We start from the raw sequence: 16,775 nt of genomic DNA on the forward strand, positions 1-16,775 counted from the left end.
AAAAAAAAAATTGGAATTCCTCCCGTGCTCTCTACCTTGTTTCCTCCCCAGCCTCCTCTCCCTCCGTGACCTGTGTCGCCAACCTGACCTCTGGCCCGGAACACAGATCTGTGTTCTTGGCTGCCTGTCTCTGCTCCTGCTGCCCCCCTCCTCCCCTGCCGGGTGCCTTTCCCATTCTTTGTTCCCTAATAGGTCCAGGGCCCGGGTAGGCAAGATTCTCCTTGGAGGTGTGGGTTGTGGCTCCGTGGGAGATGCCTGTCCAGCATTCCCAAGGCCCTGCTTCAACCCCAGCACTGCACGGAAGGATAAAGTGCTCTTCTTCCATGTGCCCACAGCACTCTGTAGATTCCACTGTCATAACCTCACCAGGTCTTTCTCAGGGCTGTGAACCCTTGGTTATGGTCACCCTGGTGCCCCATCCCCAGTGCAGAACCTGGCGGTGGTACATAAGGTGCCAGGGGAAAATTAAACAGTATTTGGAAACAGACTATGAAAACAAGGTGTGTTTTCCCTGATGCCAAAAGATCAACCCATTTAAGGAAAGATAAATAGATGTGAACCACACCCTATGATTATGTAAGAAGAAAATTTATTCTAATTTATTAGAAAGTAGAGTTTATCTGAATCTTTTCAGAATAACTTTCTAAAGTACTGTGTTACCTTATTTATTTATTTTTTTTTTCTTTTGAGACAGGCTCTCTGTGTAGTTCAAGCTTACGTACAACTCACTTTGTAACTCAGGCTGGCCTCAAACTCATAACAATCCTCCTGCCTCAGCCTCCCGAGTGCTGGGATTAGAGGCATGAACCACTGTCCCCACCTGCCTTCAAGGTTTAAACTAATTATACACTTTTATGTTTTCTGCTTAACTGGAACATAGTTTTGTTTTGTTGTTATTGACAGAGTCTCACTACATTGTCCAGGCTGGCCTTGAACTTGACTCAGCTTCCCAAGTAGCTGGGGTTATAAGCTGTTTTACCAGTTTCTAAAGGATTCTATGCTTATTTTCCTTCCCTAGGCTATTAGTCCATATTTGCCGAGAGGGGATCCAGTTCTGAAACCACTCATCTACGAAATGATCTTGCATGAGTTTTTGGAAAGTGATTATGAGGTATGGTGTTCCAACATGGTCATATTTGTTCTTGATGGGAAATATGAAATCTTCAGCTCTTACCTTTTCTGATCCTGTTACAGTCCTCTCGCATGTTCTGACTCTGAAATTATTTTAATTCTTGAATCATCAAAGGTATCTTACTGATTTTTATAATATCTGGAAAACTTTACACTGAGTCTGAAAGGAATAGCATGGCTTAAACCTCAAGGTGGTAGATATTTCCTCCTGAGTGTCTTAGGATGGGTTGTGTTCCTTGTCTGTAGTATTAAGAAAGTTGTAAATTTTTTGTTGTTATAAGCTCTTACATGTAATTCACATTTTAGCTTCCACTATTCTCAGCTTGGTATTTGATTTTGAATTAAATTGTCTCATAAACAGCTGTGCTTTATAACAACCTCTACATCACATACAGATGAAAACTTTTCTGCTGCCAACAGGACACTAATGATCAGATTACAAAAAGAAAAAGAAACAAAACCTACAAAACTATCCTCTGGACTGCTGATTTCTCAGTTTTCTTTTACTCTCCAAAAGACATGAGCTGTATGCTTTTCTTTGGCAAATAATACTTTGTGACATGTTTGCATGGACATTCTAATCACATGCATATAGCTTTGCCTATTATAACCTAGTACCACTGTTTTAAGTAGTTAGGTTTTCTTTCATAATAGGAATGATAAATGTGTAAACATATTAAAAGTGGGACAGTCTCTATGATTGATTGATTGATTGATTGATAGATTGATTTTGGTGTTTCGAGCCAGGGTCCCGCTTTGTAGTTCCAGCTGGCCTTGAACTTGCTCTGCTGCCCCACGCTGGCCTGGAGCTCCTGCCTCAGCTTCTGCAGTGCTGGGGTTACAGGTGCAGGCCACCGCACACAGCTTCCCTGGCATTTTATCTTATGAATTCTTCTGAGTCTTTCCCTCTCTGTGATAGGACTGAGGTGTTCCATGCCTTTGCTGGTTCTGTCAAAGCCATACTCTGCTGGCTGTGTTCTCTGATTAATCCTAATGGCCCCAGCATTGATTTCCTCAGTGTTTCTCAAGTAGCACACGTGTACAGCATACATGAAGCCTAAGGTGAAGTGGGATAAACGCTTATGTCCACCGGTGCTGGGCTCATTATGCCTTTATCACGCAGTAAGACCAGTATTTTCTGTATTAGAAATTGAGGGTCCTGTGAGGCTGTTGCGTGAACAGGAGATAAGGAACCTGGAGAGACTTTCTTCTTTCCTCTGACGTGATTCCTGTCTTGGGACTGCTGACAGGTTGGGGTGGCCATCTTCACAGCGTGCTTAGTCTTACACATTGCATGGCATCTGGAAAGAAAGAAGCTTGACCCAAAGTTTTAGTTTTGTTCCATGAATATTTTGAAGCTCTGATTGCTCCCTATCCCAAGCCTCTGAAGTCAGACTGCAGTTCCATTAATGGCATAGCCTGGTTGCAGTGCAGATGCAGAATGCATGGACAATCATTCTCATCTCTTGCTGTCCTCTTAGGGGTTACTTTGGTTGACATTAACTGTGTTCTGGATTCTTTTTGTGATTTTCATCCTACAAAATCCTTGTGCTTTACAGAAACAACTTCTACCAGACTTTTCACTTCTAAATAATACTTAAATAAATTCATTACAGCATTAATAAAGTTACTTATTATGAATATTTTTCCAATAATAGGACCTTTTACAGCTCATTAATATCTTTGAATATGTCCAAGTACCCCCCCACACACACATACATATACACACACCTCCAAGGTCGAAGATCCATAAGGAAATTTTTCTACTGTATTTTGGGTTTTAAAATGTGAGAGCTAAAGTTGGCAGTCAGGAAAGTAGATGCAGACCAGGGTCCTGGCCTGGAATTGGCTGCAGGAGGATCAAATCAGCGATGTGGAGTTTCTGTCTGAACTATAAAATTTGAGATCCAGAGATAGTCAGACTCAGAGATAGGTATTAAGACCTGAACGACAGTCCTAAATCTCAGCATGAACCAGGGTTAGAGGACAGAGATGCTAACTAGTTAAAGTAGGATGATGCCAGGTGACTTCACTGTGGGAACAGCTGTTCCCCAGGGAGGCCCACCGTGTGCAAGTGTGCTGGCTGTGCACTGCACAACTGCACGTTCACACTCAGTGTGCATGGAAGGTGGCAAGGAAAGTAGCTTAGATGATATCTGAAAAAAAAGTCTAAGATGTCATTGAGTTATTGTAGTCCAAAACAAGAGGGGCCGGGGAGATGGCTCAGTGGAGTAAGTGCTTCCCTGGCAAGCGCAAGGGCCTGAGTTCAATCCCTGGTTCCGCAAAAAAAAAAAAAAAAAAAAAAAAAAAATGAGTATAGTGCAAGCCCAAGCACTTTATGGAAGGAGCAGTGCACCTTTTCTTAGTTGTGTAGTTCATGAAATCAGGGTGTAGCTTGGGTGTGGTCATGTATACCTGTAAGCTCAGCACTCTGGAAGGTTGGACAGGAGGACCACAGTGTGAGCCCAGCTTGGGGAATTCAGCAACTTAAGAAGACCCTATCTCAAAAGTAAAGCTTCAAAAAAATTACAGGGCTAGGGATGTAGTTCAGTTGGAACGCCCTAGGTCCAACCCACTGTACCAAAAACAATGGACAGAAGAGGTAAGCACTGCCACTTCCGCGAATCAATAAATGAGATTCTCCATACCTGCCTTTGCTACGCTGTAAGTCCTAGTTAGAGAACTGGTGCAGTGTTTGTTGATGAGAGTTTTCATTCTGTTGCTCAGTCTTTTATGTAAATAATTTTCAGCATTGTTTAAACTATTTGAATTGGTTTTGCATTGGAAAAACCATTTTTCTTCCATTCTCATCCACCAACACTGGGCATAGAAGACAACTGTAGCCTCAGCAGAGGTGGCCATCAGCTGGGCGTCCTATCCCATAACCCAGTGGGGTTCTGACGCTGAGCCTGAACAGAGTAGCTGAGTCCACAGGTTAGGGTCATATCTTACCCAACCCCCTCCCTCTACTTTGCCAGTTTGAAACCCCAGGTTTCAAGTCCCTGTGCTTCTGGCTAACTAGCTGTAAACCAAGGTTTTCACAGCCATCAGGCAGATACTTCCAGCCGGGTGATACAGATCAAGAGATGCTCAGGGAGAGTGTGTGGGAAGGGTGCAGAGTTTCTGTGTCTTCTCTGGAGCACCTCACTCTTCCAGCCAGGTCTTGCCCATTGGCTGACCATTTGGAATTTTTCTGAATACACCCTTTCGGATTTTTGTGGAGATTTCATTGCATAAACAAGATGGCTAAAAAACGGAAAGTGAAAACCTGGTGAGGGTAAGTCTACCTGCTCAGACTCTTCAGCATTCCTTCTTGGGATGTGGACAGGACCCCTCTACAGTGAAGACAGTCTTACAGCTGATGATTTCAATTTGTATAATGCATTCCTCAGCTTTCCCGTCACTGGGATGTAATATCCACTGCTCACAACCTAAAGGAAGAGAGATTCAGTTCAGGGTTTTGGAGGATTCAGTCTGTGGTCAGCAGGCTCCACACAGGAGCCTCATGGAGAAAGGGGTGGTAGGGCAAGGCTGGTGGTCAGGAGCAAAGCTGGAGACACAGAAGGGGGATCACACACTTACAGTGTGGAAAAGGAGGAAGGGGCCAGGCACCAGATACAGACCCTAGGGCCCTGCCACTGCATCCCACCCAGAGATGCCCAGGAGCGTGCTCCACCCACATGTGGCTCCCAACCTAGTCAAGTTGACACTTAAGTTTGGATGCCATATTTGGCTTTCCTTGAGGAGGGCTTGCATGAACAGAATCATGGACAAAACTCAGTCTGTGTATGTTGGAATATCATACCTGATTAAAGAGTGGTCTTCATTTTCTGCTGTTCCCTTTGCTTAGGGTTTTGCCACACTGATCCGTGAATGGCCTGGAGATTTGTACAACAATTCAGTAATAGTTCAAGCTGTTCGAGATCATTTGAAGAAAGACAGTCAAAACAAGACTTTACTTAAAACCCTGGCAGAATTGTGAGTATATTTCAGTGTTTTCTTTTAGCAAGTCATCCTACATTGAAAAATGTTCCATACTTTAGTTTTGGCACATACCAAATGCCAATTTTTATAATGTCCTTATACTCAGTCTTAATAAAAAGCATTTCATAAGTCAGATGAGTCACTAAAAGGTGCGGACATGTGTGAAGCTGTGCGGATGTGATGAGTGTCCTGAGGAGGGGAGAGGCAGTGATGAGGAGACAGGAGGCTGCCCTGCTGGGCATTAGGCCTGGGACACATGCCCCGCTGGCTCCAGGGCTGGAATGGCAGTGGGGTGCAGTGGACCAAAGCTGCTCAGTTCCTCGCAACCAGGAGCAGAGCAGGGGAGTGGAGTGAGAAAGGAGGGTCCAGTATAACCCAAGGTCACAGCGCCAACCAGAATGGCTTCCCAGGGACCAGGCTCAGGATTCTGCTGCTCTTGAAGCCAGTGAATCTTGTAATCACCAGATTCCTTATTTACAAAGTCAAGGTAAGGAATCCTCTTGGGGTAATTCGGAACTTTAAGTGAGACGGTACAGCAGAGACCCAAGCCTGGAGATTGACCCCCAATCCAGGCCTCAGGAAGCACAAACACCATACATACATTGTGCATTTAGCAGGCACCTTCACTGGCTGTGTGCCAGATGCCTGTGAGACAGAAGTAGAATTCCTCCTCCAGGAGGCTCAGTCTAGAGGAACATGAAGTGTCCTGTAGGGCCATCCAAGAACACAGTTCTGCTTCAGCCCCCAGCACCCCACCTCCACAGACCTCCTCCTGTTGTCCTTGTCGCAGTCTGGGAAAATCACACCAGACTGGCTAGAGTTTCAGGGCTGTGTTGGGTTTTCCATAGAGCAGTAAGTTATGTTTCTGCATGCCCAGCTGAGTGTGATCTGTTTTCTCTTGAAAATGCTGTTCTAGATGCCCCTTGCATGCCGTAGCACTGTTCATAAGGAACAGTGTCACTGCTGTTCAGTTGGCTTTCCTGAGCTGGTTCAGGGACTCAGCTAGTGTGGAAGATGGTATTTCTGCAGAAGGTGTTTCTTGATTTTGTATACCTCTCAGATGAGCTTTGGGACTATAACATTTGTCAGTTTAACACCACTTAACAAGAATTTTAACTGATTTTTGTATTACTAAGATGAATATCGCCTTCATTCCAGATCACAGTTTCATTGTCAGGAATATGGATTGCTGTAGAACTTTTAAGGTTGAGCCCTTAATGAAGAAAAACATAGGAATTTGTTGGTTTCTTAAAGTTCCCCAGAAGAAGAGGATTTAGAAAATAAAGACAAGAGATAATAGCTGAGGTCATGTGGTGGACCATGCCTGCTAGGCAAAGGACTCTAGAACAATAGTAGGGGCATTTATTTTTACCTTTGCAAAGTTACAAGACACAAGGTTGCCTAGTGACTAATAGCCCACAATGTCCAGGCAGATGTTTCTCTCAAGAATGAAGTAGCTTGACTGCTTTAGGCAGTGAGGCCTCATCCTGCCCTCACACACAGGATCAATTTCAGTTTTAGCTACTGCCAACAAAACAATCTTATTTAAACAGTATAAGGGCCAGCCAGATAGCTCAGTAGATTGAAGCACCTGCTTAGGCAGACACGGGCAGGGATTGGATCCCTGCGTGCTGTGCCAGCCCCACCCCGGGGGCACACTGACAGTGAATGAGATTGGGCGTGGTGGCGCGCACATCTGTAATCCCAGTGCTCGGGTGGCTGGAAAGAGAAGGATCACTACAAGACCAATCTGTGTAGTGAGACCCTGTAGACCCTTACTAAATACATTAAAAAAAAAGAAAAATATAAGTAGTATAAATGTTGGTATAATGAAAGGCATGATTCTGAGAAACATTCACTGGTCATGAATTATTAAATCACTAGGACTGTTATAGTTTGTGTCTAGTTGTACCCCCAGGGCCTCATGCAGTCATTGGGGAAACAAACTTTGAGAGTTTGTGATTAATTCATGATCCAAGGCTGAGATTGTGGGTGGGCGTGAGCACTACACCCACGGATAGCCTGAATGTAGTGTAGGGAAGGGAGAGAGGCTTGCTGCCTGCCATTGCCACAAGGCTTCCTCCCTTGTGTTGTTGCTGTTTTGCTGTTTTCCACCACCATGAACTGCTGCCCTCTGCCATGTGCCACTCTGCCTTGGAGCCAGCCAAGTATAGACTGAAACTTCCGTAAACTGAGCTAAATAAACCTTTCCTTCACTAATTTTGGGTGTCAGGTATTTTGTCCCAGCAACACAAGAAAAGTAAGTGAGACAGACTGTTTTTCAAAATAAGCTTAATGTTTCTCTCTGAATAAGGTTTCAGGTTTTAATATAAAACATAATGTCTACATTTTAGAGCCCTTGATGAATGGCATATAAACATTTTTGTGTCATCAGGTACACCTATGACAAAAACTACAGCAACGCTCTGGAGATCTACTTGACCCTGAGACATAAAGATGTTTTCCAGTTGATCCACAAGCACAATCTTTTCAGCTCTATCAAGGACAAGATAGTTTTATTAATGGATTTTGATTCGGAGGTGATGTGCTTCTTATTAGTACTTTTAAATTGCTTTACTCTCCCAGGTGTTCAGTCATTAGACATCTGTCCAGATGCTGGGCTGCTGAATGAGCGTGTGTGCTGGGATGACATGTTAGGTTGTTTTGGTAGCCAGCATTCTGTAAAAGAAAAATCATAATTTGACATGGAATTTCTAAGTGCGTATATCATTTGCTTTTAGTAAAACAGCTCATAATTCATAGAAACAGAGAAGTGAGGAATATGTTTTGACTCATGTAACCCTTTTAATCTGTGCCCCAGAATTAAAATTTAAGGGGTCTTCAGATTAGATCCACATTGTGCTGTTATATTCCTTGGCATTTGTTGGTCCAGCAGGTGAGGTTTCTATTAAAAACATGGAGGTCCGAGATGCATGGAGTGTACTATCATTTGTTTGTTAGTTTGTTTTTGGAGTATGTTATTTTAGCATAATTCAAATTTGAATAGTAAGTTGTTTGACTTATAAAGGGACCCAGCCTCCACAGCTCATAGTGGGGTGTGTGTGTGTGTGTGTGTGTGTGTGTGTGTGTGTGTGGTGTAATGGAGTGTAATTATAAGTACTGGTGATAGAAATAACAGGCTCCATGTAACCTGATGTTCTTACTGAGAAAGCTGAAATTTTAGAGAAGTCAAGAAGTAGACATCTGAAAGCACTACAAGGATCAATGTGTTTTTTTAGTTATATTTTACTATATTTTGGGGTACAATGTGCAGCATTAGTCCCCACAGTGGTGGGTGGAACCTGAGTTAGGTCAAAGCTAGATCTCTTTTCTCAAAGGTGTTTTATTCCATTTTTGTGTACCACATCAAATCTGTAGGAGCTACAGGACTGTTGAAGAATTACGCAGTGTGAACAACTAGTAGAAAGGCTCTGCTCCTCTAGCAGAGGACGATTAGGAGGATGAGATATTTATATAAAACTCAAATGCGTTGTCACCAGGTCTTGTTTTCCCGCAGACCCCGCCCCACCAGTGTATTGAGAATCTGGTTTCCAAATATGGCTAGGAGAAAAAAGATGAACGAGTGGAAACTAACTGCTATTCAAGAGTTTGAACTAAAGTTAGGGAACCAGAGTTTTCTCATGAGAAGAGACCTTGAGAAGAGTCTCATATTTCAGAGAACAAAAAATAAACTTTGGTGCAGAGAGCAGGCTCAAGGCAGGACCCAGGTATTTGTATCCTGGGCTGTCTTTCCACTTGCTCTTGTCGTAAACTACTTAGCATTTCATAAATGTTCAGAGTTGACTAAAAGAGATCCTAGAAATCCACAAGCTTTCTTGCACTTTGAAACTTAAGGTGCCTTATTTTTCTGGCCTATCTCTTTTCTCCACTTGAAACCAGCCCCTCCTTTCTCTGGAATCTCACAGGTAGACTTAGTCATGGTTGAGGTAGTTAGAAGAAAGGCACATTTTTGTGGTATCGAGCCCCTCTGTATAGCTGATGGGAGTTACAGGAGGAAGTGGAAATGTACCTGAGACTTCAGGGGCTCTTCTATGTGTAGTGGGATGTTTGGCACTTGCTAAGTGATAGCGAGGCACCTCTAGAAGAATGCAGGAGCGCGTAGGCTTCACGTCAAGACACATTTGAAAATGCATGCCTCCACAGTAGCACTTTCCAGAAAGGCCACTCGAAAGCTGAGTGTGCCTGAAGTGTAGGAAGTAAGCCCTCCACCTTGACCTGTGTCGAGGGTGTGTGACATTGTCTTTAGTGTTCCCTTCTTACACAGCAGATTTCAATGACTATGGCGATTTATTTTTATTTTTTTATATTTCAGAAAGCTGTTGACATGCTTTTAGACAATGAAGATAAAATTTCAGTGAGTATGTTTTGAATTGTTTCTATGTGTGTGTTCATTTGCTGTTACTAATAACTCCATACCACAGACTGGATAGGCTATAAAATAAAAGAAATTTATTGTGACTCATGGGTCTGGTACACGGTTGAGAGGGCCCATCTGGTGTTCTTGCTGGCACAGTGCAGAGTAGCATGGGACATCATGTGGTGACAGACAGGAAGGGCACATGGCAGAGGCCACAGCAGACCTTGGGAGAGTCACGTGTGAAATAGGAAGGGCTGAGCTCGCACTGTGTAGCTACCCACTCTCATGAGCTTTACCTACTCTTAGAGACCAACCTTAGTCCACTCTTAGGGCAGTCATAGTCCAGCTGCCTCCCACTTGTCCCCCTCCAACCTCCCTGCTTCAGTGTTGTTGAATGTGGAAATCAAGTGTCTGTGTTTCAGAGGGGATGACATATTCAGAACACAGCGTTGTGTCTCTTGAATATCTGGAGCCACATTCACTGTCAAGAAAAAGATATTCATTAGATAAGTTTTGCAGCTGTGTTTGTGTCTATGTCCTCATAACTGTGTGTTTAACTTTTTCTTTTTCTCCTAGATTAAAAAGGTGGTGGAAGAATTAGAAGACAGACCAGAGTTACAGCATGTGGTGAGCTCTGGGTTCTTATTCACCCTTTACAGTAACAGTGGGTGACATACCTTGCAGTGTTGGTGAAGTCGCCATGGAGTGCACTCCTTACAGAGGTCAGTTCCCAGGAGTGCTTTCGCCTCCAGCAGTACTGTGCAGTCATGAAAATGTGGCACATATTGTTTGCATCCAAGGCTAAGGCTGGATTGCTGCGAAGGACACTTGAGCTTTCACTTATAGTTGAATTGTGACTTTCAGAAGTTATTACTCATTTTTGTGTTACCAAACCTTGCCTATGCATGAGCTCCTTCCCTCTGCAGTTACCGTGAAACATCACCCTGACTGAAAGTATGGCCCAAGCCCGCAGTGCACTGTGGGTACCACATTGCCTCACCAACGACTTACCACACAGCCATTCTCCAGGCCCACAGGGTGACCGAGAGCAGACCATCACATGTGGGGCCTCACCCAGCTGTAGCTGACCTGCCTTCTCACACAGTCTTGGTGGCTGTGCCCGGAAGCCCTCTTAGTCTGGGTTTCCTAGGTGCATGCCTTGATGCTGTGCCGTCACTGCAGGCACAAAGCAATAGTAGACATTTTCTAGTCCTTTAAACTTTATCTCTAAGAAAAGGCGTCAGTGAATCTAGGGATCATACCAGTAGGACCAGGAGTGTCGAGTTTGTTGAGCACACATCTGGCTTCACTCATCTCCTTACACCTGAGGAGGTCCGGGAGTTTCTATTCAGAAATTTATTTATACATTGAAGCCCTTAATGGAACTTGAGGTGTGTTTTCTATGGTTACTCTTATGGGGTTTTTTTGCTCAGGGTTATAAGATGCTATTGTGTGTGACCAGAAATATTGTGATCGCCTGCTTATCCCAACATTGCGCCACTCCGCTGGCCCCTGTGGGGACTCTGTTTATAAAGCAGTGATGTCTGGCATGAGGCGGGTTCACAACAGCAGCTTTCTGTGTTCCTGTGAAGTCGGGGCAGGGTGAAATAGTGCAGAGACCACTCTGAAAAGCTGTGTCTTCCCTGCCAGTGAGGTCGTTCCTCTGTCAGTGGGCAGATGTGACAGGGCCTCCCCATTCTCTCTGGGTGTCTGGGTCACAGCGCCGCCTGTGCCAGTCTACATGCTGACCCCAGCCCAGTGTGGCCTTCCAGGAGTGGGTGGTCCTCAGGAGCAGGTAAGTTCCCTCCTGCTGCACTTACTTCCTCCTCTTTCCTCTGTTGTCTCAGGAAGATGAGAACAGGTAGCTGATGAGTGGGTTCTTGGGGTGCATACATTTGTCACGGTGTATACAGTAGCAAATACCAAACCGCAGTCACAGCGTCAAGGCGAGACTGACACTCTGTGTCTCTTCGGTATCGTCTACCTGGCAACTGCCACACCAGGTGTGAGTGCACCTCGTCATTGGTGTGGTTGAGTCCTCCTGCCTCTAGTAGGTCGGGGACTTTTTCTTTTATTTTAACTTTCAACACTGAACTTCAACTTCTAATTTCTGAGCACCATGCTGTATTATTGATACACTTCATCTTAACTGTAAGTGGAAAGTGTTCACTCCCTTTGAATCCTCTTAACTTTTTCAGTTAGAATTAGGAATCTGTTTTGGAAGTTACCTATGAGCACTCTGGTATTCTTTATTTTTTTAATTCTGTTTTGCTGTTTTTCTGATGTCACCCATATAGCCAACATTTTATCACAAGCACACATCTCACTAAGATACAGGAGGGGCAGTGGAGAGTGTATGGCAATTTAGCTTCCATTACAGAGATTCTGAAGAGCATACTCCTATCCCAGGACTCTACTCCCTTTCACATTTTACTTCAGAAGTGAAGCAAACAAGGGTGACATTCACAGCCACCCTCCTTACACTTCCACAGTGCCTGCTGTCAGACAGTCGTAGCTTGGCATTCATTCTGACTACAACTCAGCGAGAACTTCTGTGGGTAAAGGGACTGCATCACAGGTAGTGACTTGCCCGAGGTCATATGGTTGGTGGCAGAGCCAGATCACTCAGGAATCTCCTTCCTGTCCAGCAGGGCTTCTTCCTGTTCCATCATCACCAGCGGAATCCTCTGCCCACTGTTTGTCCCCCGTCTATGGGTGCCATCAGCCCTTGAGCACAGCCGTGTGGAGCAAACATCATGCTTTTCTGATCTCGGTGCTCACCTCTTACCTGTGCTTCCTGCAGTATTTGCACAAGCTTTTCAAGAGAGACCATCACAAGGGGCAGCGCTACCATGAGAAACAGATCAGTCTCTACGCAGAATACGATCGACCCAACTTGCTGCCTTTTCTCCGAGATAGCACCCACTGCCCGCTGGAGAAGGTGAGACGCAGGCTACCCACAATGTAGGACAGTGGCAGGGCCATTTGTCCTGCTGGTTTCTGTGTCAGTTCACATCCCTGTCGGGGAAGCAGGCAGCTCAGCTGGTCCAGGGATGAGTGTGGAGTCCTGGCGGCCAAGGGTTGCTGGCAAGCTCTTGCACTGTGCAGCGGGCTTAGCCGGAACCAAGATTAAACCCAGGGTCAGCCCGAGTGAAAGCGGGCATCTTCCCACCATGATATGAAGCATGTTTAAGTTTTAAAATGTTAATTGAAATAACAAATGAGTCATTCTTTATTATCCAAGCTTGTAAATTACAGTTTTTTTAAACTGCTAAGGTGTCCTTTTCCTGTAGCTTTCGGATGTGTTCCTCTGGCACTAGGAAACCCAGACCACTGATGAGGTGGTGCCTGAGAGCAAGGGAGGAGAGCAGCAGTTCCACTGCGTCAGGAGGTTTGTGCCTGGACGGCCATACCAGCAGCACTCACAAGGTGGCAGTGTTTAGGGATCCGGAGGAGTGGTGTTGGCAGAGGCAGAGTGCGCTTAGTCCACTGAACCATCTGCCTGGCCCGTGGACTTTGGAGCAAAGGTGACAGGGCTGTGATTAGGTGGAGATCGTTCTTTAAGTTACAGTTAGAAGGCTCTTGCTAGTTGCCCTTTGACTTCTCTCTTACCTTAGTACTCCAGGAAAAGGAGCATTAAAGTAGCAGTGCCAGCAGCATTTTTTGTTTAACTTCTGTCATTAATTTGCCTTTTCACTTTAGTTTTTACCACCATTTTTTCCGTGTGTATCTGTGAATGAGTGTGTGTGTGTGTGTGTGAGTGTGTGTGTATGTCTACTTTAAAAATTTTAGATTCCCTCTTTCTTCAAGAGAGAGCGCTGTGTCAAGGCACATCCAGGAATCTAAAACAAGGAGTCATGTGCTACATTCATGTAAATAGCAGAAACCGTCTTTGTACTAGGAATACTTCATTTTTACCCTTTTCTCAAAATATTTAGATATTTTAGAGTTTTCTCCACCTGTGAGGGGAATTACTTAAAATCCTGTTAGAATCTGCTCATAAAACATTTTTTCTGTAATCCATGAAATTCAGACATCAGAGCCACCCACCCCCTTCGCACCAGATGATGCTCCTCCTGCTGCCTTCAGGCCCCTTCCTGGGTCCTTCCCTGCGTTAGGCCTGTGCCACCACCCTGTGCACACTGCAGAAGCTTCCTCCGCCCAGTGTGCCTGGCACTGGCCACACGTCATTGCTGAGTATTTGCAGTGTGGCTGGTGCAGCCAGGACCCGGATTTTTGTTTAAGTTTAATAAGTATAACTTTAAATTATAGCATTGACAGAGCAGGCAGCTGCTTTCTTGGACAAATTTGGCTCAGCATCAGACTGCCGACTCTGAGTTTGAGACAAGTGTGTCCTCAGGCATTCTCCTGTGCCCAGGGAATGGGGGGGGGGCGGTCTTTCATTTGAATGCTTGAGGTTTATGCTTGAATTTCCAAGCATAAAAGTGACTCAAGGATACCTTTTAGTAACAAAACACTTGAAGCAGAATACTCACTGGTACGCAGACCATCTGCACACAGTCGTCCTGTCCAGTTGTATTAGTGTTCTGTTAAAACGTGAGTGACACAGTCGCCCATGTTGAACTGTGACCCAGGTCCTCTGATTTCAAGTCTTTTGTTCTTCTTCCTTTCATTGTTTTTTCCTTCAGTGCTGTGGATGGAACTCAGGACCTTTGTTCCTAGGGCTTTTGCAGTAAGCTGTGTATCCAGCCCATTTTTTTTTATTTTGAGAGAGTCTCACTAAATCACTAAGTTGCCCAGTCTGGACTCAAACTTGCAATCTTCCTGCCTCAGTCTCCCAGAGTGCTGCTTCTGTGGGCCTTTCCTCTGTCTAAGATCACTGCTGCAGGACAGCTTTGGAAAGACTCTCCCTGTGTTTGCAGTGATAGGGCCAAGTGAGAGAGCAGGGCGTGAGGTCAGCCTTGCATCCTCCCTGGAAGACCGAGCACTGTCTCGGTGTGAGCTGGACTTGGGCTCATTTGCAGTGGGAGTGGTGTGGATCCCAGCGCAGCAGAGCACTGGTTCCGCTCTCCTCGTGGAAATGAAAGTGGCCTGACACAGGGGTGGAGAGTTGGCCCTTTGTCTTGCTCCCCACCTGGCTGAGCTCAGCTCCAAGACATGTGGCTGCACTGACCTGTTTCAGATTTTTTTTCAATAGTTTTATTGAGAAAGAAATAGCAATGAGACAGTTTCAAATCTGATTAGTAGGACAGTTTCAATAATTAATACGTTGCATATTATTGTCTTAGTGGTTATTCATTGTATAAGATGCAGACATGATATCCTGTTTACAAACACTATTAGAACAAATCTTTCTATTCATTGAATTAAGAGAAAGTAGCTCTATATCTATCCTATTTTGAATATACAGATACAAAATGGGCGTTCATTTGTATCCCCTTTTTTTGTTTAGTTTTGTCAGAGAAGGGTATTCCATTGTCATTTAAATATTATAGGTGCATGGATTCAGCAAAATATTCCAATATAGTCCCATAGTCCATAATAGTAGTGGATTTTCCGTAAGACTGGCAATGTCAGTTGTTGACTTGAGCCTTCTACAGCTCAGCATATTAATATGGCTTTACATTTTATCCATTGTTTTTGTACTTTTCTGCTGGATGGTTAGGATGAACTCATTGCAAATGGAGCCTGTTTTCTCCTGCAGCTCCTGACTTGAGTCACTTGGCTTCCCTCCTGCTGGGCAGGCTGCAAGATGGATTTGTGTTTTTCAAGTTTGAACAGTCGCACACCTGCCTCAGCTCTATTATTGTATGAGAGAAATGGGAGTGTGATATTGGGGGACAGTTATCTCTGCCACCTAATTTTTTTGGTGTGTGCCAGCACTAAGACTTTGTACTTGCCAGGCAGGTGCCTATCCACCGAGCTATCTCCCCAGCTCCTAGGTATGTTAAGTCTCTAAAAAAAATTTTTTTATAAGTCCTTGTTGAAGTATCATACAACAGATTAATGGGCTGGGGAGATAGTTCAGCAGCTTAAGAGCCTGTCTACCAAGCGCAGGGTCCAGGGCTTGATCCCCAGTACCAAAAATAAATATATAAAGTAGATTAAGACTAACAGGTCGGTAAGCATAGAAAACACACAAGATAATTACAATAAAGGTATGCTTTTGGATACATTGTTCATGCTGGATTATAATAACCATTCCATCTTGAGCTGCCTGATCTCTTCTGATTTTGAAAGCTAACCAGGGTCAGGCCTGGTTCATACTTGGGTGGCAGACAATAACTTTGTTTTCTTTTTTCCTATTGTCTTTTTTTTTTCACTCTATATGTTGGATTTCTTCTGTAAGAGAAATCATGTGACATTTAAGCTTGTATCTTAGTTATTTCACTTAACATTATAGTCTCAAGGTGTATCCCTTTTCTTACAGATGACTCAAGGTTATCCCTTTTTATGGCAGAGTAGTACTCCATTGTGTGTAAATACTCTCTTTACCCATTCATCTGTTGATGAACATATAGGCTGCTTCCGAGATTTAGCTATAATGAATTGTGCTGCTATAAACATGAGTATGTATATGTCACTGACATGACTTCTTTACCTATTTTGGGTAGATCCCCAACGGGGAGTAGCTAGGGCAAATGGAATTTCTAGTTGAGTTTTTTGAGGAATCTCCGTTCTGTTTTCCATAGTGATTGTACCAGGTTACATCCCACCAATGTTGAGGAAGGCTTCCTTTTTCCCCTTCAGCCTCTACAGCATTTGTTACTGGTAGATTTTTTGAGAAAGGTAGAAATTGAGTATTAATTTGAATTACTCCAGTAGCCAACAATGTTGAAAATTTTTAATTTATGTACAGTGGTTCCTCACTTATCATGAAGGTTTCATTCCACACACCCCCATGATAAGTGAAAATCAGTGAAGTAACAATGTTATATTTATTTTAGTATTTATATACAGTCTAAGGCTTTAGAAACCCTTCCCACACTCTTATCACCCTTTCCCACACTTTTGAAGACAGTTCTAATGCTCTTAACCGTTTTCTAAACTCGTACACCTATGCAATTTTAACAACATGTGTATACAATACTATACACTACCACAGTATCCCACAATATATTGAGAAATCCATGATAATTTAGATTAATATATTTTTTGGAAACCCGCAAAACAGTGAGTCTGCCAAACAGTGAATCCGCCAAGTCGAACCTTGAAATGGTGAGGGACTGCTGTATCAGCTCTTAGTACCTATCCATCTGAGAAGTGCCTATTTATTTCACATGTCCATTTTTTTAACTGGGTCTTTAAATTTGGGGAGTCT

At 44.0% G+C, this 16,775-nt stretch overlaps 1 protein-coding gene across 1 annotated transcript in view; it reads left to right on the top strand.

Annotated features, from left to right (window-relative positions):
• Vps41 (VPS41, HOPS complex subunit) overlaps positions 1 to 16,775 on the top strand; it is a 183,426-nt gene that overhangs the window by 143,708 nt on the left and 22,943 nt on the right. Inside the window, exons 18-23 of the mRNA XM_023713367.1 lie at positions 1,019 to 1,111; positions 4,982 to 5,109; positions 7,511 to 7,655; positions 9,449 to 9,490; positions 10,070 to 10,120; positions 12,297 to 12,434. Coding sequence (XP_023569135.1) covers positions 1,019 to 1,111; positions 4,982 to 5,109; positions 7,511 to 7,655; positions 9,449 to 9,490; positions 10,070 to 10,120; positions 12,297 to 12,434 — 597 coding nt within the window. The remainder of the gene's footprint in view (positions 1 to 1,018; positions 1,112 to 4,981; positions 5,110 to 7,510; positions 7,656 to 9,448; positions 9,491 to 10,069; positions 10,121 to 12,296; positions 12,435 to 16,775) is intronic.

The sequence above is a fragment of the Octodon degus genome, unplaced genomic scaffold, assembly GCF_000260255.1.
Source record: "Octodon degus isolate 3935 unplaced genomic scaffold, OctDeg1.0 scaffold00031, whole genome shotgun sequence".
Lineage (NCBI taxonomy): Eukaryota > Metazoa > Chordata > Mammalia > Rodentia > Octodontidae > Octodon > Octodon degus.